This window comes from Nycticebus coucang, chromosome 6 (genome assembly GCF_027406575.1).
Source record: "Nycticebus coucang isolate mNycCou1 chromosome 6, mNycCou1.pri, whole genome shotgun sequence".
NCBI lineage: Eukaryota > Metazoa > Chordata > Mammalia > Primates > Lorisidae > Nycticebus > Nycticebus coucang.
The window spans coordinates 16,646,005-16,668,393 of NC_069785.1; the positions used below are offsets into that span (position 1 = coordinate 16,646,005).

Here is a 22,389-nt window from a genome sequence, read left to right on the forward strand (position 1 = left end):
GCGGAGCTTGTGGACCACTTGTTGAGAAACATTTGCCTCAGAAGAAGATGTGATTTGAGGGACACTGCTGCCTGCTAGTCTGACACTATGTCCTCATTAAGAAGGTTTCCCTTAGCAGTAGCAAAAATTACACTTGAAAACTTGTCAGTTATGTAAACTGAACATCAAAAGAAATCATTTTTTGAGAAGAGTTTTATTGGGAGAAGGGGGTAAATTCATAGGATTTTGAGCTGGGTGGCAGAAAAGATAAAAACGAGACCAGAAAAAGGAAAGAAGGAAAAAAAGACAATCTTGAAGTTCAATGTCACCAATCATTGCCAAAGATGTTACTTTCCTTTAATTAATTTGTGTGTGTGTGTGTGTGTGTTAATATTTGGTATCAGAGTTTATGTACAGGGACATTGAGAGTCTTTTGAAAAAGACATCTAGACATCTGTGTGGTTTGCTGGTTACAGTGGCTCATTGGACAAAATGGAGAATGTTTAATTTAATTATTGGCTTTAAATAGACATTTTGTCACTGCTAATAAGATTAGCTAGATTAATAAATTGTTCAAGGGTTATAAAGACAGAAAGAACACAGTGAGAGCTATTGTTCATCAATATTTGGACACCCTTTCCCAGAATAGTCAGGTAAGTCACACATGCTCCTGTAAAATATTATCCTGCTTGTCTATCATGTCGTGGAGTTTTTTTCCCCATCTCTATTTTTAAATTTAAATGGAGTATCAGTGATCTTTTGAGATAGATATTTTGTTGTGAAAGTCAGAACAATTTCTGCACATAATATTCTATAGTGATCTCTTCCACATAAATCGTAGACCCTCCAAGTAGAATTGAATTCATAGTCAGTCTTTGCATTCTCAAAATCTTAAATCTGAGGTCTTCCTTGCTAACAGTCCAGGCTTGTAGACACTGAGGAGGGGGCTAGAGTTAAACTGTACTGAAGAGATAGGAGGTTAGCTGATAGTATTTCCCGCTTCTCATTTCCTTTGAGATTTGTCGTCCACTCAAAATTGAAGATTTGGATCAATCTGACTTAAAGAGATATTTGTTTCTGAAGTTTTAAGTAATTACACCAAAGAGCATGCTTATGGTCTTAGTATTAAAATAGGTATAATTTTTCTAGCTTTTAGCTATAAAGATTGAATTTAATAAATGTTTTGGCGATAATAAAGTTTATGACAAAAGTGAAAATTCTACCCATAAACACTTATTTAAAAGCAGAACTTCTTTTTAAATGATGCTCCCCGTTCTCTAAGAATTTGACAAATAGATGTTTTCATATTTTATTTTTAACTGGTTCCTTCAGTTCATTGAAATATATTATCATATATTTGAATATAAGATTTGAATAATACATTGAAAAATGTTATCATTTTAAATGTATCTTCCATACTATTCTCTAGGAGAACTTTTTGACCTTCTCCTCAAACCAAAACTGCATATTCAACATGGTGTACATTGGTCAGGGTTAAAATGGATGAGGCATCAGTTTTCAAATACTGTTCCTTTCGATGGGTACTGTGTGAGAAGATAGCCCTGGAAATACTACTCTGGGAACATAAAGGTCACTTGTAAGAGAGATAATAGTTCACAGACATTAAACTGATACATTTTAACTTCCTCTATAAATCATCTTTCACTTCCGTCTCTCCCCCTGCAGCTCATCACCATAGGATAGTGGAGAACGGTCTTGAATTTTTAGGAGATGCAAAAATGCTTGGAAACTAGGTATGTGTGTGTTTGGGGAGGGGCAGGAGGGACTTGCTAAATACTTTTTTTTTTTCTTTTCTGTTACAGTACATCAAGGGCTAAGATGGAAGGGTGCAACTACTGTGTTTTTCATCTTGTATAAGAGTGATGTGGAATGTTTAATAAGTGAGGTTGACAAAGGTAAACAGAGATGCAAAAACCCGAAACAGCCACAGAGCAGACCCTGGGCCCCCTGTAGTCACTGAGCCAAGGGCTTTACCAGGGAGCTGCTGTGGCAGGATGAGGCCGCTCCTCCGCAGGGGCTGGGGTGGATCACTAGGCTGGTGGGCTGTATTGGGGCCATGGAAGACTGGGAGGGGTGCAGTCTACTGGGGCTGAACTACAGGCCTCACCACGGTGAGAGATCGAATCACAAGCTCCAGCAGCTGCAGAGATAGTTTCAGCAAACTGCAGCCAACAAACAGCCAGGGGAACACACAGCCTGGCTCCCCAGAACAAAAGGCAGAGTGGAGCCCCTCCCCAAGACCCCCATCTCATCTCCTTCTCCACCAGCATGTGCAAAGCCTCCTCCTGGCATTCACTCTGAAGCCATTTTAGGGATGTCAAATAGGAAAAGGGGGCCAGTAGAGAGACTGTTTACATTTATGTAAAGAAAAATGTTCGAAAAACCTTTTAAAAGGCTATGTAAATTGTCAGCTTAATTGGATGTCTGACTATTTAATTTTTCCTTCCAGCTAACCAGTGAAAAGGAATTCGAAATAATGCTCAGATTAGTTGACAGTGAAGTGACAAGATGTGTTTGTTTGTATGTCCAAGTTATGACTTTAACTTACCATCTTGCTATAGCTTTTACAAATAACAAAAAAGACAAACGTCCAGCTATCCTCAGTCATATTGAGACAAGGTATACAACCATATAAAGCCTAGAGCTACAGAGCATTTGAAGGTATTTGAAGTCTCCATCCCTTATCCTGGTTCTGGAGTCACTGGTGTTGCTTGCTTGGAAAATGAGCCTTTGGGCTTATTTTGCTATGAAGATAGAACTGCTTTAAGAAAAATAAAGTCTGTTGAAAAACAAACAAACAAAAACTTCCCCCCATGCCTTCTTAAATTTTCTCAAGGATGAAAACAACCATCATTAAACAAAGCATAAAGTATGTCCTTCTCACATTATTCTTAGTAAAGCATCACAAAAATGGAGAAGCATGAATCCTATGTACTCAGTCTTGATATGAGGACAATTAATGACAATTAAGGTTATGGGGGGGGGAAGCAGAAAGAGGGATGGAGGGAGGAGGGTGGGGCCTTAGTGTGTGTCACACTTTATGGGGGCAAGACATGATTGCAAGAGGGACTTTACCTAACAATTGCAATCAGTGTAACTGGCTTATTGTACCCTCAATGAATCCCCAACAATAAAAAAAAAAAAAAAGAAAAAAAAATATATAATTGGAAAATAAAAAAAAAAAAAAATATGTCCTTCTCTTACGTTGAAATCCGATTTTCCTGTTTCTTTGGGACACCATTAGGAGATATTCTTTCCCTTCCTATCATCTTATATCATATGCAAATCAGTAATTACTCAATTTCCACAACAAAGTCTGAGGTCATCCACGAGGGCAGACAGTAATTTAATCTGTGTGAGATTAAGATATTATCCAGGTAGTTTGGGGACAACAGAATGCTTTGCTTCCTGTTCAAATTGACTCAACTTTTGAACTAAAAGCCTTTTCTTTTTAAGAAAATAATTGAACATATAACCACAATCTTGGTAAAATTTTGAAAGATAACTTGAAAAATGTCTTTTTGAAATCTAAGTGAAGCGTAAGGCAACCAAGCCCATAAGTGTGTGTTTTTAAGTAATCCATTGAAATAGTAAAATTCAAATGGCAAAATTGGACAACTTGCAACAGCACAATCTGTTTTATTTAGTTAATAATACAATGGCAACAGATTAAGAGCACTAGACTTGTATCCTCTTGAGAGAGTAATAATCAAGATTTTGACTGGTAAATCTCACCATTCTTAACCATTAAAAATCTATTTTCCAAAGAGTAATAATATATATAATTATTAAAGAACAGACCTAAACTTTCTGATTTGTAACCAAAAGCATATTTGTTCATTAGTTTAAACAAAACATTAAGAACGTCTTAACTCTCAGTTACTGCTTTCAGGAAAGCATAAAGTTCTTGAAGCAAATATATACAAAACATCTCTTTCAATAGTGGTTTTAACCATTGTGTATGACGTCAATGAGAGAACCTGAGAACCCTAGGTTTCGTATCTCCGGATTGTTGAAATACCTTCTGACTTACTTAAACAATCAACCAACACATGTGTAATCAGTGCCTACTATGTACAAGCCAGCATACTAAAGCAATACAGGAAGTACGAAGAAGTAAAATCACTGGTCCTTGTCTGCTCAGGCTTCCAATGTAGTTGGTAAGATTAGACATAGACACAAATTATTCCACTTTCAGTGACCTCAGAGGAGTGATGATGCCAAGTGAACTGGGTGTGAGAATCACCTCTGCCAGAACCCAGAGAAAGCAGGGGCATCCTCAGCAGGGAGGATTTAGAATTAGATTATGAGATTTCTCAGATTCAGGTTAAGGGATGCTTGAACCCCAGAAGCTGAAGGTGTTGGTTCCAGCCAGACTCACACCGGCATGGTCGGGGCTGCGCTTGGAATTGTTTCATGGACTCATGACAATGGAATAAGATAAACTAATATATATGTGTGTCCATATATATATATATAAAATATACACACACTCAAATCATAGACAGTGGTGTTTGGCCTACATATGCGTCCTGGAAACCCAGGAGTTCAGGACTTTTCCACTGTGCGTGGACAGGAGACTACCAACTCACAAGAGTTTATCCGACAGACAAGACTCCACAACAAGAAAAAGATGAAAAAAATCTCCAAACTTCACTGCACCCAATCAAAATTAGAAAGGCTAGGAAAGGATAAATCCAGAGGGCCTGGTAAGGAGAGGTTTCCAGAGGTGGGCCTCAGGGCTGGGAATTTTCTCCCACTTCCACTCCATCCCACCCACAGGGTCCCAGAGACAAGACCCGGACCAGGCCAGTAGAGGGCAGGAAGCCAAAGACGCATTTTCCAACACCACAAATAAATAAATATATTAAGCAATAAATAACTTATGAGGCACCGCAGGAAAGGCAGCAACCCTCGGAGGCCAGGCAGGCCTCATTCTGGAGCCTGCAGGTAGTGCGGACACGGCCAGTATTGGTCAACGCTCTGAAAAGAGTCACCCTAGTCACTGGGTCTTCAAGGTAAACCGGAGCAGGAAGCCAAGCCTCTTCTTACTCTTACACGGGCTCCTCCAGACTCTTGTGTGAGGGCGAGAGCCAGGTGGAGTTGCAGCCCTGTGACCTGAGGGGCCCCAGGAGAAGGTGAGTCCTGCCCTGCCCTGCCTAACGCTGGCCAGGAGCGCGCAGGACTTGGGGCGGCGCCTGTGGCTCAAGGAGTAGGGTACTGGTCCCATATGCCGGAGGTAGCGGGTTCAAACCCAGCCCTGGCCAAAAACCACAAAAAAAAAAAAAGGACTTGCTCTTTGAAACCGAGAGCGCCTCTCTTGAGCCCAGCTGGAGGGAGAGTTCTGGTATACCCACCTCCCCACCAACCCTAGACTCTCACAAAAACCCATTTGGCTTGTTCTCAGCTCCCTTTTGCTCTAGAGGGGAGTTTGGCTGGGGACTGCAGAAAGCCTGGGGTTCCAAGCGCGGGACCTATTTCACTAAGCCGCTGGCTTTGCTCTAGGTGGAGTGAGATTGACGAAGGACCCCGGCGAAGGACGCACGTTCAGCCAAGGGTGGGAAAACAAACCAGCTGCTGACTCTCTGAAGTCTCACTACCCTTCCAGTAGGGCTGCGCAAAGGGAGAGCGCTGGTCCCCGGGACACCACTAGGGGCACCAGGCAGCACCTGGACCAGCGGCCCCGGGAGCGGCTGGGCGGGGCTGAGGGCGAGCTAGGGGCTAACCCCGAGGGAAACCCGTGGCGGTAACGGTGGCTCAGCTTAACCAAACAGAAATAAGGCTGGAGGGACTGCAGCTGGGTTGAGTTGACAATGCTAATGAGTTCGTGTCCTGCGTGGGCGGGGTAGTAGCGAAGGAAGGATCGAAGTTGCAGGGTGGGGAGCATAGAGGAGCGAGAGCCGTTGAGAAAGGAGCCGAGAAAGTGGGAGACGGAGAAGGTAGCAAGAATGCTTCTCGGTTTATAAACAAATCTCTCGATCCTACCGTTGTCCCGCCCCTCGCGGGTCCCTGCACCAGAGACTCGCGGTGTCCTAGCCCCACGCTATCCCCACCGCACCCTGGAGCCCTGAATACCGTCCCCTTTCGCACCCGGTCTTCCCTTCTCCTCATTCGGCTTCTCTTTGGGCGCACGGACCCTGCGGGGCCCAGGCTCAGAGCGTCGTGATTCGGGACGTGCAGGTGCCGTTGCGAAAGACGCCGCCGGACTCCAGGTTCTCGGGCTGGAAGTCCTCCACGCTGTAGGCGCGGCTCTTGAGGGCCGTGGCATAGTAATCGACTGGCTCCTCCGCGGCGTTGTCCATCCAGCTCAGGCAGAGGATGCGCTGGAAAGAACGCTTGAAGTTGTCCGAGAGAAAGCCGTAGAGGATGGGGTTGGCGCAGCTGTTGGCGTAGCCCAGGATGACCGACAGCTGGCTCACCGTGGCGTCGTCCTGCTCAGCGAACACGTTGACCAGCTGCACCACGTAGAACGGCATCCAGCAGATGACAAACACCATAACCACCATCATCACCATCAGCGTGATCTTGCGCTCCGAGCGCTTGCGCTGCTGCCAGCCGGCCTTGAGGGCCACCATGCGCATCTTGGCAATGATGAGCACGTAGCACAGGCAGATGGCCCCGACGGGCAGCAGGAAGCCCATGAGAAACGTGTACAGCACGAAGCCCACCAGCCAGCGCTGGGCGGGCTCGGGCATGAGCATGTTGCAGGCCACCGTGCCGTCGCTGTTGGCCGCCGTGCGCGAGAAGACCACAATGGGCAGGATGACCAGCAGCGACAGCACCCACACGCCCAGGTTCACCACCTTGGCCACGGTGGGCCGGCGGTAGCGGGCCGCCTTGATGGGGTGCACCACAGCCACGTAGCGGTCCACGCTGAGCACGGTCAGACAGTAGATGCTGGTGAACATGTTGACCGCGTCCACGCTGAGCACGAGGCGGCAGAGCAGCGCGCCGAAGGGCCAGTGGCGCAGCAGCGTGGAGGTGACCAGGAAGGGTACGCTGAGCATGAGCAGCTCGTCAGCAATGGCCAGGTTCAGGATGTAGATGTTGGTGGCCGTCTTCATCTTGGCGTAGCGCAGGATCACGTAGATGACCATAGAGTTCCCACACAGCCCCACCAGGCACACCACGGAGTAGATGAAAGAGATGAGGATGGCGCTGCCCTGGCCCTCGCTCAAGGTCCCGTTCTGGGACGCGTTTCGTCCCGGCTCCTCCATGCCGTCCGCAGCGCCGGCCCCGGGGCCCCTGCTGCCGCCGCCTTCGCCGCAGCTGCCCGGGCTGGGGCTAGGAGAGGAGGGAGAGGAGGCGGTGCCATTGGGGAACATCCCGGCTGAGGGGGGCCGGTGGGATTGCCGGGGCTAGGGCTCTGTCCTCGCGCCCCCGCTGCCCGCGCCCTCCCTCCGCACCGGACCGCTCGCCTGCAGCTCACAGACACCCGGCGCCTCGGGGTAGAGCGCAGCGGCTGCGGGGAGCTCGGCTCCTACCGGCGCCGGCGGGGCGCATCGCCCAGCGGCTTCCTGAGAGCTGCCGCTTGGAGCTCCGGGGCGCCAGGGCACTGGCGAGCGCGGAGACCGGGAGGCCAAAACGCTGGAGCCCCACGCGGCACAGCCATTAACTGGCGCGGCTCTGGGCTGGTGAAAGATTAATAAGGCACCACTAGCGCGTCAGCAGCTACGAAAAAAGCGGGGGGGGGGGAGAAAGAAAGGGAGGAGGGCACATGGGTGGTTTGTCCCTCCTCCCCCAATTTATTTTCCTTCCCAGTCCTGCACTCGGCTCAACTGGAGCGGCAGTTTCCAGGGTTCCCTCTCAGCCCCAGGAGTTTACCTTGCTGGAGGGCGGGCGAGTGGGAAGATAGGTGGCAGATTTCGTCCCATTCCATCCGGCAACAAAGACTGAAGCGGACCCCGAACGGGTGTCTGGAGTTTCATCTTAGTTTCCCTCAAGTTGCTGCCCTCTCCTGGGGGAGAGCTCAGCTCCCCTCCCGTTCCGCTGTCCCGAACCGCAATCCCCCACCTCCTGCCCCCACTTGCCCTGCCCCCAGACCCGCTGCAGAAGCTCCGGTCCCTCCTTACCCGGGGCGCGCTCCCTCCAGCCGGACGCGGAGGGCGCCCTCGCCAAGTGCAGGCGTGGTCTGCCAGCAGGTAGACGTTCTTGGCGCGGTCCAAGTCGCTTCTTTTGGGTCCCGGACCAGATGCTCAACACAATTTCTCTTAAGAGTCCTGGAAACGGACCTTACACCAAGAGCTTTATGGGGAGAAAGAACAACTACTCGGGGTTAGAGGATTCTGCCATATAATACTGCAGGCAGCTCTTGGCGGGCGAGGGTGTTCTGGGAATCGACTCCACAAACAAGGACGCACGGCGGCTGGGAGCTCGGGAACAGCCTGAGACTCGCTCCCGAACGTGCCAGGCGCGGAATTGGAAATCCATCTAGGGGTCCAGGCGCTGGCGATACGGCTACGCCGCTCAGAACGGCTCCGCCTGCGTCCTCGCTGTACTTTGTACCCTGGGGAGTTGGCGGGCACCGCGAGGAGGAGCTTGTAAAGGTCTGGACGGGAGGAGGAGGACGCCGGCTGCTCCAGACGCGCGCGGGGCCGGCCATGCAGATGACCAGACCTGCCACCAACCCCCCAAACGGCGGGACGACATTCCTGGTTTTTTTTGTTTTGTTTTGTTTTTCTTGAAGTGCTAGGATGCCAGCTTTTTCAGAGATTTCCTGACCTGTAACCAGGCTTTAGTGCAGTCGCCTAAACCATTAAGACCCAGACATCGATGTAGGCACGCCTGAAGTTCATTGACTTTATTTAAGAATTAAACCGTTTCCCTTTAAGAAAGAATGGACGTCCTTCCACTTGCCAGCATTTTAGAAGACCTCTGAGACTTTCCACCAACCCTAGCAGAAGCCCTCCCCTCGTTAGTTTTCCAATTGTTCCTGTGGAAGGAAAAATCAAACTCCATCCAACTTTCCTATTTCGTTTCTGAAATGAGACTCTGCTAAGCAAGATTCCTGTAAGTCTCTGTCTGAAAATGTTCCCAGGCAGAGGGACCTGCACCAGCCTAGCGCTCTGCCTCTCGCGAGCATTTACCCCCTGTGCTGTCCGTCTCTTTTTCCTCCCCTCCAAACCGTTTATACTAAGGGGAGGCGAACTTAGAAACCAAACTCTTCATGGAGGCTGTTTGTACCAGACCAGAAGAAAGGCATGGATGCAGAAATTAAAAACAAAAGTATCATTCCTAAAGCTCTCTTGCGTAGTCAGGTAATTATTTAAATATGCTGTATGTGTTTTATTTCTCAAAACTAAATGTTCTTGAAAGGGAAAGAACAACTTCTGTAGTTTGGTGATGATAGCAATCAGACATTAAAATTAATGGCCACAGAATGTCATAGGAATGTGTGCAGCAGATACTGAATTATTAGTGAGAAATGGGCTAGGATGGGATTTGAAATTCCATAAGGCCTAAGCTGTTTAACCCATTGCTTTATCTAAACAAATTGCCTTCTAAAAGTGGAATATAAAATGGGTGTTTAGTTTTGTTTCTTTTTCTTTTAAAAAAGACAGCACATGTGATGAGAAAAATAATAATGTTTATCAGGTTAAAAAACAGAGAAAGAGAGTGGATTTTGTCCCACAAGAGCATTTTACTAGTAGTAAAATGGTTTAGATGCCTCTGAAATCACTGAAGATACCCGGGGCTGGTATTTCAACAGTGATTCTTTAGAGCCTTGGCTTTGATCATGGTTGCTCCAGGGGGAATGGATAATGGGAGTCATTAGAAGACAGCTCTGTTCAGAATTTAAGTTCACTTTGCAGCTCATTTTAGGAAAAACACCTCTCAATCTGGCCTCAGATTTACAATAGAAGAAAACTTAAGATGTGGTTTCTATGATAGATTATTTACTTTTAAAAAGAGATTGAGATTGAGATCCTGTGTTTACATCTGTTAGAATGGCTACAATAATTTTAAAAATACAGTTAATAAGTGTTGGTGAGGATGTGGAGATTTTGGAACATTCATACATTGCTGTTGGGACTAAATGATGCAGTAACTTTAGCAAAAAGTTTGGAGATTCCTGAAAAAGTTTAAAATAGAATTAATTACCATATGAGCCAGCAATTTTACTTCTATTTAACTGTCACACTTGAAGAGTTCAACCCCAAAACTTCTGCATGAACATTGATAGAAGCACGACTCATAGTAGCTAAAGATGAGAAAAAACCAACATACCCATCAGTTTTGCTAAATAAATAAAATATGGCATATGCATAGAATGGAATATTAGTTATCCATAAAAAGGAATAAAACACTAACACAACATAGATGAACCTTGAAAACATCAGGCAAATTGAAAGAAAGAATCCGGATACAAAAGGTTATGTGCTGCATGATTCCATTTGTATGATTTGTCCAGGGAGATAAAGAAGGCAAATTTGTGATCGCCAGGGGCTAGGGGAAGAAGGGAACACAGGGAAAGCCTGCTTAGTTGGTACGAGGTTTCTTTTTTGAGTGATGAAAGTACTCTGTCTGAATTAGACAGGGATGATGGTTGTACAACAATGTTAATATACTAAAAATCCTTGAATTGTTCACTTCATAAGAAATTAAAATAAACTAATTTTACATTATGGGAGTTTTATTTCAATAAAACAAAGAGATTAAGGTTGATATAAGCCATGCAGTATTATGAAATCTCCGTACAGATTTCATGAATTTTTTACTTGTATCATCACACCTGTGAACTAAACTGTGAGCAAATAAAAACAAACTGGAAAAAGATGGCATTTCTGGGCCACCAGAAAGGTAGAATGAAGTTGCAGTTGTTTTTTAAGTTACATCAAATCAGAAGTCCCATTAAGAATCTGCTTTCCTCTCACACTTCGATTTCATGTAAATATTTTCTAAAGAAACAAGAAAACTGATAGAGGCGTAGGATTGATCACTATCATGCACAAGGACAACAGCCCATAAGAACTCATGACTCAACAATCTTCCCATCTTGTTAGAAACTTTTATGTTTAATTTCACTTGTCTAAAGCCTCAAAAAGATTAGGAACAGATTTTTTCATACAAATTTCTGTCCCCTGGCCGTCCCTTCTTTGGTCACCATCTTTCCTATGCCTCTGTGATATGCGCTTGTCTAGATAGGAGAACAGAAAGGAGATGTTTTCCAGGAGGGAGAGAAAGAAACATTCTAGTTCAGGGAGCTGTTGATTCTTAAACAAACTGATTTTCTTCCTTCATTGTAACTTCCTCCTACAAGCTCTGCTTCTCTGCGCTGGCATCTACCAGATGCACACTTTGATTAGGGTATTTATCACACTGTGCTATGGTTTTGTGTACTTGTCTTTTCCTGCTTATAAATCTGTAAACTTGTTGAGAACATGGGGTATATTTTATTTATCTATCTCCAGCATCAAGCATTGGGCCTAGCAAAGGGCCCAAACGTCCCTTTTTAATTTTCCCAAGGAACCACATGGATAGTAGTGTCTTTCTCTGTTCTAGTTCATAAAATGTGGATATAAAGAAACCGTGGGCCATTTAAAGAAGAGCTTTAATATTTGTATAATATCATTATCTGTAATAATTCCTCATACACTTAAATCTCTCTGAACTATTTCAATTTGCATGTTCTATAGCAACAGTTATTATGCTGATGGCTCATTCATTGATCGTTCTTGGTCTTAAATTTCTTGGCAGAGAAAGGGCACTGGGAAATGGGTGGTACATGCTTTAGTAGCTAACGATGGTGATTTAATAGTATCATGCAGTGTGAAAGCCATCATATGTGGAAGATCATTTATTTTTAATTGCAGTCCTGAGTCTCAGTTGGTTTGGTAGAATAGTAATTATTGGGAGCTCAAACTCTGCTTCTGTCAAAATCATTACTAATGTGGTTTTTCCAGTTGGAGCCTATAGTGATCTTCAAATGAGTGCCTCTAATCCATGCCAGTGGTAAAGGTTCCATTTCCTGGAACATTCTGTGCACTGATATCATCAGAATCATGTTTGCAGACACCTGCCCGGACAGATGGGACAAAGCTAAGGATAAGGGGCAAGTAGCACTCAGCAACATCCCGCACCACAGAGGTTGTGTCACTTGAAGACCATCTGTCACTAAGCAGTTAACACAGCAGTCTAACTCTAAGAAAGTACCAGAGCACTAAAGTGGCTGTAGGGCTAAGGAACAATCCTGGACTTCATTTCACAGGGATGCCCAATCACGGCCACTTTGGTAGCCTGTGGTTCAGTTCATTACCTGTCTCCCTGGCCTGCTGATTTTCCTATTGCCTCTTCTGTAGAACAGCACGACAGAGTCTTTTTGTGCTTTTAGAAAAGACCCAGATGATGTAACAACTCATATTCTTCCCTGTGGATTCCCTACTACTAAATAATATTGCCGAGAGTAAGAATTCAGCACATACAGGAAAATATTCACTATTATTAGTGGATAAATAAAAACAGAACAAAAGCAGCCCCATGTTAGCTGCATTATTTTGAATGGTCCTAACTAGTAATACATTTTTTTCTATAATAAAGACTCTCATTAGTCAAGGATTTCAAGATGGATTGCGTTAGTTTCAAAAAGTTTGCCAAAATAATTTTTTCTTTATTTTTTGGCATTTTTCTTTTAAACAAAAAATGCTTTCCAAGTCATAACCATATATTTGTTTCTTTTGATACGTCAATTGATGTTTGATTTCAACCACAGCATTTAAGGACTTACTGCAAATCACCCATTCCTTGAGTGAGCTATATCTGCCCATCAGCTCTACTGGCTAAGGAGCAGTACAAAGCGGGGGAAGGGCTGGGCATGGAAGCAAAGCCAGTTTTGCAGATGAGAGCCATGTAGGCGTCTTAACACCCACCACCATGATTCTGCCATTATATTCCTATTTTAAATATGCTGAGTCAGGGGTCTAGGCACATGTTCCATCAGCCAGAACATGTTTTATTTAGATGATGAACTTAGATGGCTGATCTTTTCTCCCTTTCCACAATTAAGTTGGAACCAGACAGTTGTCATTCTGTGTTCACGGCATCCATCTTCTTCTTCTTCTTTTTTTTTTTTGTAGAGACAGAGTCTCACTGTACTGCCCTCGGGTAGAGTGCCGTGGTGTCACACCGCTCACAGCAACCTCTAACTCTTGGGCTTACGCGATTCTCTTGCCTCAGCCTCCCGAGCAGCTGGGACTACAGGCGCCCGCCACAACGCCCTGCTATTTTTTTTTTTGTTGCAGTTTGGCCGGGGCTGGGTTTGAACCCGCCACCCTCAGCATATGGGGCTGGCGCCCTACTCACTGAGCCACAGGCGCCGCCCCGGCATCCATCTTCTTGACCTCTCCTGCTAGAGGTATGAAGAATGGGGGTTGGGAGAGGAGAGTGTCTGGGAGCTGTCAGAGGTAGGCTCTGAACCACGGGAAGTGAACCAGGAAGGGGATGCCTGGATCGCCAGCTCGCTCCTCTCCCAGCGGGCCAGTGGGAGGCCTGCTGACCAGCACCAGGCCCTGCCCCTGCTCTCCTCCCTCAAACAGCATGAAATGACAATTTGTCCTTGAGGAAAGAGCCTGCATGACAGCCCGACATCTCTCCTGCCACAAGAGCGAGGTAAGAAATTAACACAGTCTATCTGGGGACCGCTGCTTATGCAATTAGTCACTTCTCCAGTTCCTGATTCTATATCCTGTTTTTCAAATGTTTATATGTTTATTTTTTTATGGAAGTAAAATCCAGATTATACTCAATTCCATAGGTGCATTGTGTATGCTCACTTTTCCTGCCCTCGTTTCTTAGTTAAAAAGAACTGCAAATTCATATCAGAATTCCTCTATGTATGAATAATGTGTTTTTAATTGTAACTTAATCAGTATTTACTAACTTAGTAGATATTTACTGAATGAACACAGGGTAACAGGCACTGTTCTAAGCATGGGAGAACAGTAGCAAAAGATTAATTTCCTGTGAAATTCTAGTGAGGCAGAAAGGAAGGAAATAGGTAGACACCCAGGTGATTTAGTGATTTCATTTAGTGTTAAGTTCTAAGCAAAGTGGGGGGTGAGGGACTACAGAGTGCAGGAGAGGGGGTGTGTTTGACACAGGTTAGGTGGAAAGAAAAGGAAAGAAGGTGATGTTTGAGCAACTCTGAAATGTGAATGTAATAGGGCACAGGTCTGGAAGGGTTATCCCAGCCGGAGGCAACTGTACACAAAACCCAGAGGGACTTTGCAGATAAAGGTGTTAGCACACTAAGTTTACACCTCCCATACACCTCCCTTTATTCTTTATTTATTTATATTTTTATTCATTTATTTATTGATAGATTGTTTATTTCCTACAGTCCTAGTTTAGAGAACATCTCTAGATATAAATAACTGGTGGTCCATTTTAATCCGTACTTCCTATAAAGGACAAATGAAGGTCTTATCCTTCCTCCCTCTAGGCATATTTTTCCTCCACAAGGCAAGAAGTTCCCAGAGCCAATAGCTAGTGCCCAATCTGGACTTTCAAGCCTCATCTAGACCATCCTCTAGATCACATTCTGCTGGATGTCGTGACTCCCTGCCCATGAGGCCATCTGCCCATCTCCAGGGCCGTAATGAGCCAAATGTGTGGCCAAGGCTCAGAGGTGACTGAGGGAAGATGAGGCAGATGAGGATGAACGTGGATTGTAATGTACATGAGGCTGCCCACTGGGTGGGACAGAGCCAGAGGTGGAAACTGAAGTGGGAACAGGTGCTGGTGGGGCAGGTTCCAGGGCAGAGCTCTTGAGAAGAGATCTGTGAAGCGTTCCGGGAGTCCAAGTTGAGCTCTGTCCTCCCCGGTCATAATGAAGATGGGATGATAGGATACTTTATTTAAGAGTTTAAGCTTGATGTATCACTCTCAAGATAAGCAAACAGACAAACCAAACAAATCAGGTGAACCCAGGCCACCTGGAAGATGGAGAGGAGATACCACCCCAGCCACTGCAGCCTTTTCTGACCCATCCCCTTGGCCCTTCCTATTCCAAGATAAAATTTTGCTCTTCCTCCAGCCAAAAGTAAAGATATTACATAAATAACATCACCATTAGTACACACACACACATAACCCAACTAGGCACATATATACAGGCCTGAAAAGAAAGCTACTAACATGAAATATTCCCAGCAGTCGTCAGCAGGTGGTTGGGTTATGGACACTCTCTTCTCTCTTTTGTAGAGATTTTCTAATCTTTCAGACGTGGGTGTGCATTGCTTTTTAAATAAGATAAAAGCATTGCAAGTTTTTTGTTTTTTTTAACCTAAAAAATGAAAAGACTCCAGGCCATAAATGTCTGTTCTGTTTAATGGGGCATTTGCTGATTTATTTCCACCTTAATTATTTTTACTTTCAGAAAATCTAATAAATGTATTCTAGAAATTAACATTGTGATGCAAATTAAATAGCAAACACAATGTACCCAGCAGAAAGTGGTAGGAGGAACTGAACCAGGAGCCGGAGTGGTCTATTATTTTGTGGGCAGCCCTGTGGCCAGTTCCATAGCCAAGGTTTCCCTGAGCGTGCTTGAGTCTGATAACGCCCACTGTTGGGATTGCACATGTAACTCACAAGGTGCTGTTTGTGAAAGCATAGTATTGTAGTTGGGTACCAAACATCTGGGTTTAAATGTTACTTATTTTCCACATATTTAACCTGGTGCAGGTTGTTTTATATCTCTTTGCTCCAGCTTCATTTGTAAAATGAAGATAATAGTGAATTTTGTAGGGTTGTTGAAAGAATTCAATATACCCTATGATAATGAAGTGTTGGCATGTGGTAAGCACGACATAAATATTTAACTATTATAAAATCATTTTTGAAGTATAGATTACAATGTAATATTATTTTTGAAGTAGCCAAAAGAATTTAAGAAATCTGTTTTGCCTCTTCCTTAAGAACTTTAAATAGAGTAGGCCTGGCAGACACTCAGTCTGAGAAATACTGGCAGTTACCATGTGTGTGATACTTAACCTTTCAATTTCTTTCCTCCTATGCAGTTGAGTCCCATACTTCAACACTGTGAACCCTGATGCATTCACAAGTTTTGGTACAGGTCACATCTTCAACTAACATAACTCTAAAATGCTAATTACGTCTACCCACATCATACCACAGTCAATCTATGTGGGAGGTAGACAGGCTGGATTCCTCATGGGCCTTCCAACTCAGGGTAAAGTGCCCAGTCAAGAGAATGACTATGTGACTATCCCTGCATGGGATTCAGCAGCACCTTCCCTAACTTAGGTGGAAGGGACGAAACTTGTTTCCCCCCCGTCTTTTCTCCTTGTGTACATTATCTGGCAGCTTCAGATGTTCCAATACCCTATGTCCCTTTTTACCCTTTACCTGACCTTCCTGGGGGCTATAATCTCCCCTCTCTCATGTTTAACCTTTACTGCTAACTAGTCAAGGTTAAACATGAGGTGGCTAACTACTGGCCACCATGCGTCTTTGCACATATGCTCTGTACAGTATCCAATAAAAAGACTCATGAGAAGCAGGACAGGTTGCTGCTTGGCACATCAAACAATGTATGCCCTTCCAGGCTTCCAGGCTGTATGTATATATTATAAGTTGGTGTAAAGTCTCGTGATTTTTTAGTGCCATCTCCCTTGCTGACCATTGTCCCAGCTTGAAGTCCATGGGAACCTCAACAAATCTACTTTATCCATCTGATAAGGATTCAAACTAACCACTGAACTCATTGACTCAACCTAACTGTTCAGACGTCACACAGGCAAGGTCTCCATTTGACACGACTTTTCTGTTTGTCTCAGTTTCCAATATGCCCCCCTGCCCTCACAGCCCCTCAGTCGATAACTAAATTGGAAAATGCATCCACTTTCTAAAGAGAGGTGCTAGTCCATGACCCACCTCCAGTCTGTAAATAAGAGCAGAAGGGAAGATTGGTAGTGATTATTCCCTTTAGAGTTCTTAGAGTTCTGGGCACTTTCCTTTCCATGGAAGATGGAACTTCAGTGTTTACTCTGTCAATAGGGGGAGAGTCTTCTAAGAAAACCACTCAGAAAGCTTAGCACTGTCCCTTGAGGTTTGATAAGACACAGCAACTAGTGCCTTATACTTACCTGGAAGATTCAAAGGTGAGCAAGAGGCTGGCTGGAGTTGCTTCTGTTGATAGAGTGAATACAAAAGGCCATGGGTAGAGAGAGGTGGTTCCCACTGAAAGCGAGACAGCAGAGGCATCTCCCAGGAGCTGGAATGGACAGCACAGCAGAAGACAGGTGGGAGCCCTGTGAGGGTCCCCCTCTCCTGGAGGGGGAGATGACATCCGCAGTTGGTGAGGATGTTGATAGGGCAGCATGGGTGGTCTCCAGCAAGGGACAGGGTGAAGCTGAAGAACCCATTGAAGAATTTCATGTGAGGAAGAGGCATTCCCAGAGGGTACCAATGCACAATTCTAACTGTGCTGCTCAGGGAAGAGCTGCCTGTTGCAAAGGCTTTTCTCTATCCCCTGCAGGAGACAAAGGCAGAGGAAGGGGTGAGGGAGGAGAAGTGAAAAAATAATGTGAAGAAATAATAACCAACCACTTCCCTCTTCCCTTCCGTGGGATCCAAACACAGGTCATACTGGAGCCCTTAGAGAGACAAAGAGCTTTAGATTCATTGAGAAATCAAGGTTTCAACATTGATTGTTTTTTATAATGTCTGAAGATGAGACTGCTAATATCTGAAAGTGAACAAAAAAGCTAGGAGATTTGTGTGTACAAAGTACTTTCCACTTAATGGTTTTGACATATTTAACCCTTCCAACCACACTGTGAAGATGCTTCTATTTATTGCTCCCATTTGGCAGATGAAGAAACCAAGGCACAGGGAGGGTAAGCAGTTGCCTCAGGCCACGCAGCTAAAAACAGTCAGAACTTGGACTGGACTCTAGCAATCTACCCTAAAGCCTGTGCTTTTAATCACTAAAAGACCCAGAAATTAAATAAATAGCAAATCTAGGTCATTTTTGTGTTTTACACTTTCCTCAACGAATCCAACAATTGCCTGTTTGTATATTACCTAATTATTTAAAGTAACAAATTAGCCCTCAGTTCAAAATTTTGAATAATGTGTTTTGACAATATTTAACCTTACAAAAGATGTAAAGGCTCCATCTCTTTTAATGGCTGAATAATATTCCATGGTATACATATAGCATAGCTTGTTAGTCCATTCCTGGGTCCATGGGCATTTACGCTGTTTCCACATTTTGGTGATTGTAAATTGAGCTGCAATGAACAATCTAGTGCAAATGTCCTTATGATAAAGTGATTTTTTTTTTCCTTCTGGGTAGATGCCTAGAAAAGTATCAGGATTGCAGGATCAAATGGGAGGTCTAATTTGAGTTGGAACACATTCTTCTTAGTAAAGTATCACAAGAATGGAGATGCAAGAATCCAATGTATTCAATTCTGATATGAAGCCAGTAGCTGATTTAATACAAACCACATAAGAGAAAAACTCAAATCAATTTAAGGTGGAGGGCGGGGGAGCAGGAGCGGGGGAGGAGGGGATGGGAGTCACAGTGTATGGCATTCCTCTTGGGGGTGGGACACAGTTATAAGAGGGATTTTACCTAACAAATGCAAATAGTGTAACCTAACCCTCAATGAACCTGAAACAATAAATAAAAAAAAATTTTTTAGGAGAATATTTAACCTTAACAAGACACCACACATACTAAGAACTTTAAGACAAATGGTTGGTATATCTATGCCAGAGAAAATGTATTTTCCATTGGTTACCATTTCCCAATACTACACATGGGATGATCAGCACTACAGGCAGCTTTGCACCCTCTTTTGCGTGAGTGTTCCTGTGCAGTTTTCTCTACTTCGTCACCTTGTTCTTATCATGCCTCACCTTTGCCCAACCCAGGCAAAGGGGGATCCAAGTCCTGGGTCAGCAGAGTCATTAGCTAGAGGCTAAGGAGCCAGAGCTACTTTGAAATGATTTGCATTGACTTCAAAAAATCCCGGCCAAAATGTATTCCCAGGAAAAGGAGAGAGATTTCTGCTGAAGCAAAATCAATTAAAAAATAAATTCCTCTTCCCTAGAGCAAAGAGTATGCGCATTTCAAGTGGTCTAGGGGTTCTGCACTTGGATTTTTTGTTGATTTTACTGACAGCTGTAACAGATAAGAACACACAGATGCCAGATTCATTCAGATGGGGGCACATTCTTTCCTAATTGAAACATTATGCCTCTCTTCACTAAACAATTAAGTGGGAAATTAGCATGCTTAGTTCCTAAAAATGCGTCAACTTACTAGAGGGTGATGACATCCAAGAAAAAAATTGTAAAACTCAATAATCATCACACTTGCTCATAAGACTAGAGGAAACCAAAACTATTCTACTTTAGTATGTGAAAGGTTTTTGATGACAAGCTTTTAAATAATTGCAATTTTTCCCTTTGAATTTAGAGACTAAGGGATCTGATTTTCACACCTGCTAAATTTTAGCATCTATTTTTTAAGGAAAATTCTATCCAATTTTATTTGTGAAAACACATGCTCTTAAAATCCACCAGGGGGAGATTTTCACAGTGAGAACTTCAATAGGGAAAGTTTTAGATTTTATACAGTTGTTATTTCAGGTGGCAGCTGGAACAACTTAAATTTTGAACTAAGCCTTGATTATAAGGTTTACATTTTGATAAAGCTACCCAAGATATTCCAGCTATATTAAAAGCTGGACTGAGTGGCTAGGGAGAACTAATGAAATATTGCTCGGTCTTATCAGAGAATGCATGTGGTGACTGTGCGCACTTGGGGGAGGAGAGGGATTTGGGTGGGGATGGGATGAGACTTTGTGTCTCTAGGGGGAGAATCAGATGAAAGAGTAATCTCTGGCCATTGCCTCTGTGTACACTGTTAGTAATTTTTGGTTTTCATTGATGCATAGAAGCTTGATTTGGTTCCTCTGGGAGGCTTTGAGACTCAGAATACCACAGAAATTACCTGCAAGAGTGATGAAAGAAGAAATAAAAATTTATATAAGGGATATTTTTGAGATGGCTTGATTTATTTGAGAAGACATAACATTATTACAGAAATCTCTGGATAGCCCACACCACTGTGGTCCGTTATATTACGTGTTTGTATCAAGTAGGAAGAACTTGATAATATCAAAATCCCAGTAAAATTTAAAAGACATAATCTCTAGAAGAGGTCTTTTTTTTAATTGTTGAGGATTCATTGAGCGTACAGAGAACCAGTTTAACACTGATTGCATTTGTTGGGTGAAGTCCCTCTTATAATTGGGTCCCGCCTCCAAGAGGTGTGTCACACACCGTGCCCCTCCTCTAGAAAAGGTCTTGTAATAAGATTTGCAATGTGATGCCCTCTCCAAAGTTTGATTAACCTCTATTAACATGTGGAGGTTTTCCTAAGACCCAGCAAAATACCTGCAGTTTTGTAAGAGTTGTTTTTCCTCTAGAACTAAGAAATCAGATAAGAGGGTCACTGTTGCTGATTCCAGCATAACCACTTCCCTTTCTGCCATTGTGAGAGATGACTTTCTGCATACTAATAATTTGGTCCTTTGTGGCAAGAAATGAAACTTCCATCTTTGAGTCACATACTTACATTATTTGTTCCACATGGTATGGTATACAAACTAAACAAACCTTTCATACATTGCATGAGGATATTTTCTTTCGAGATTCTAATGGAAACTAAGTTTCCTAATTAGGAAACTCATGTTTCCTTCCTTCATTTCCCCCCCTCCATTCCGCCCTAGCTTAGGGAGGGAAGAGACAGATTCCTTGGCTCTGTGTCTGCACAGCTGATTTCCTGGCTTTATTGTATAGCGCCTAAGCCTGCTGACAGAATACCATCTAAGAAGAACTATTTACCCCAGAATGAAAAATTCCTGGAGACATGAAGGGATGGTGACCAGGGAATAGTTTGTGGATCTCAAGTTTGGAGGACACCTGTGCATTTCCTCCTGCTAGATCTAAGAATATGAAAGAATTTTCAAATTAATGGCCAGGCAAGATAGATTTTAGGCTAAGGGTGTCCAGTTTCACCCGAAAGTTCAGTACCTGAAGCCAGGCGTAGAACCCGCAGAGCAGGGAACTATGACAGGTACATGGATGATTTAGCTGTAATCAACATAGACAAATAACCAACATCCAGAGAAGTGTCCAGAATGGCACTGAGTAGGAAATACCCTTGAAGCTTGGCACAACCCTGGAGGAAAGCAAGCACCAAGAAGGGCAGGGGACTTTCTCACCGACTTTAGAAAATCCACGCCTTAAACACAGGCATCAGTTCTTCCTGATAGTTCGTTTCCTTACTCTACCAACCACGTTCGTGGAGCTTCAACTCTCAACACCAGCCCTTTCTTGACTTCAGTGTTCCCTCTTCCGGTTCTACTCAGGTTTCACGGCATCAGACACTATCTTGCCCTCCTCAGCTTCTTTGCATCCCTGTCTGCCAGAAATCTCTACCGCTAGCGGGTCTACCATCCATGTTTTCTGTGTTGAAATTCAAGCTGCTGGGAGGCAGCTAGAGAAATCCCAGCACAGTGTGGGATTGTAACTGCCGCAGACCATTTCTCCTCACATCCAGGGAGGCTGCTGGGCTTGCCCCAAGAGCCTTTGATCTGTCCACAAGCAGCTCTCTTCTCCCTACAGCTGCCATTTCAAATCAGTGTCCCTCTTTGCCCGTATCCCTGCTTTATTCGGCCTCATTCCTTGATTGGCAGTGGTTAGACTTCTCACCTTATTTCACAGAAAAAATAAGTTTCATCCATGAGCCAGAACTTCCCTCACTTTGATTTCCTCTACACTCGAAACTTATTAGGATCCAAGCTCTTTCTCTTTTCCCTCTCATCTTCATGGAAAACCTATTCTTTTCTAAGGTGAGTTTCTCCGCACTTTGCTGTGGATCTCGACCTCCCACCTCCTCAGGGACCTTCCTTCACACATTATCCCTGTCCCTCCTCTGCAGTTGACTTTGCCATTCTTCTCACACCCCTTCTTAGCAACGGCAAGGAGCTCAGAAGCTGCCATCTATTCATCTTACAGATCTGCAGAGGGCTAAGAATTTAGACATCATCTGTTTACTTTTCACAAGAATACGATGTAGTCTGGCTGCAGTGGCTCGTGCCTGTAATTCTAGCACTCTGGGAGGCTGAGGCAGGTAGGTTGCTTGAGCTCAGGACCAGACCACCCAGAGCAAGAGTGAAATTCTGTCTCTACTAAAAATAGAAAAAACGACCTGGATGTTGTGGTAGGCACCTGCAGTTTCAGCTACTCAGGAGGCTGAGGCAAGAGGATTACCTGAGCCTAAGACTTTGCCGTGAGCTATGATGATGCCATGGCACTCTACCAAGGCTGACAGAATGAGACTCTGCC

At 44.1% G+C, this 22,389-nt stretch overlaps 1 protein-coding gene across 5 annotated transcripts; it reads right to left on the minus strand.

The window, feature by feature from the left end:
• Positions 1-3,619: 3,619 nt before the first annotated feature.
• SSTR1 (somatostatin receptor 1) lies at positions 3,620-9,233 on the minus strand. 5 transcript variants are annotated; one of them, XM_053595372.1, is made up of 3 exons: positions 7,825-9,233; positions 7,485-7,631; positions 3,620-7,284 (listed from the first exon to the last, which is right to left on the minus strand). In XM_053595372.1, the coding sequence occupies exons 1-3, from the start codon at positions 7,926-7,928 to the stop codon at positions 6,153-6,155; spliced, it is 1,383 nt and encodes a 460-aa protein (XP_053451347.1). In that variant the 5' UTR covers positions 7,929-9,233; the 3' UTR covers positions 3,620-6,152. The 5 variants fall into 5 exon arrangements, with proteins under 5 accessions (XP_053451347.1, XP_053451350.1, XP_053451349.1 ...); XM_053595375.1 differs by having other exon boundaries at positions 8,073-9,232; XM_053595374.1 differs by having other exon boundaries at positions 7,485-7,671; positions 8,073-9,232.
• Between the last annotated feature and the right edge of the window lie 13,156 nt (positions 9,234-22,389).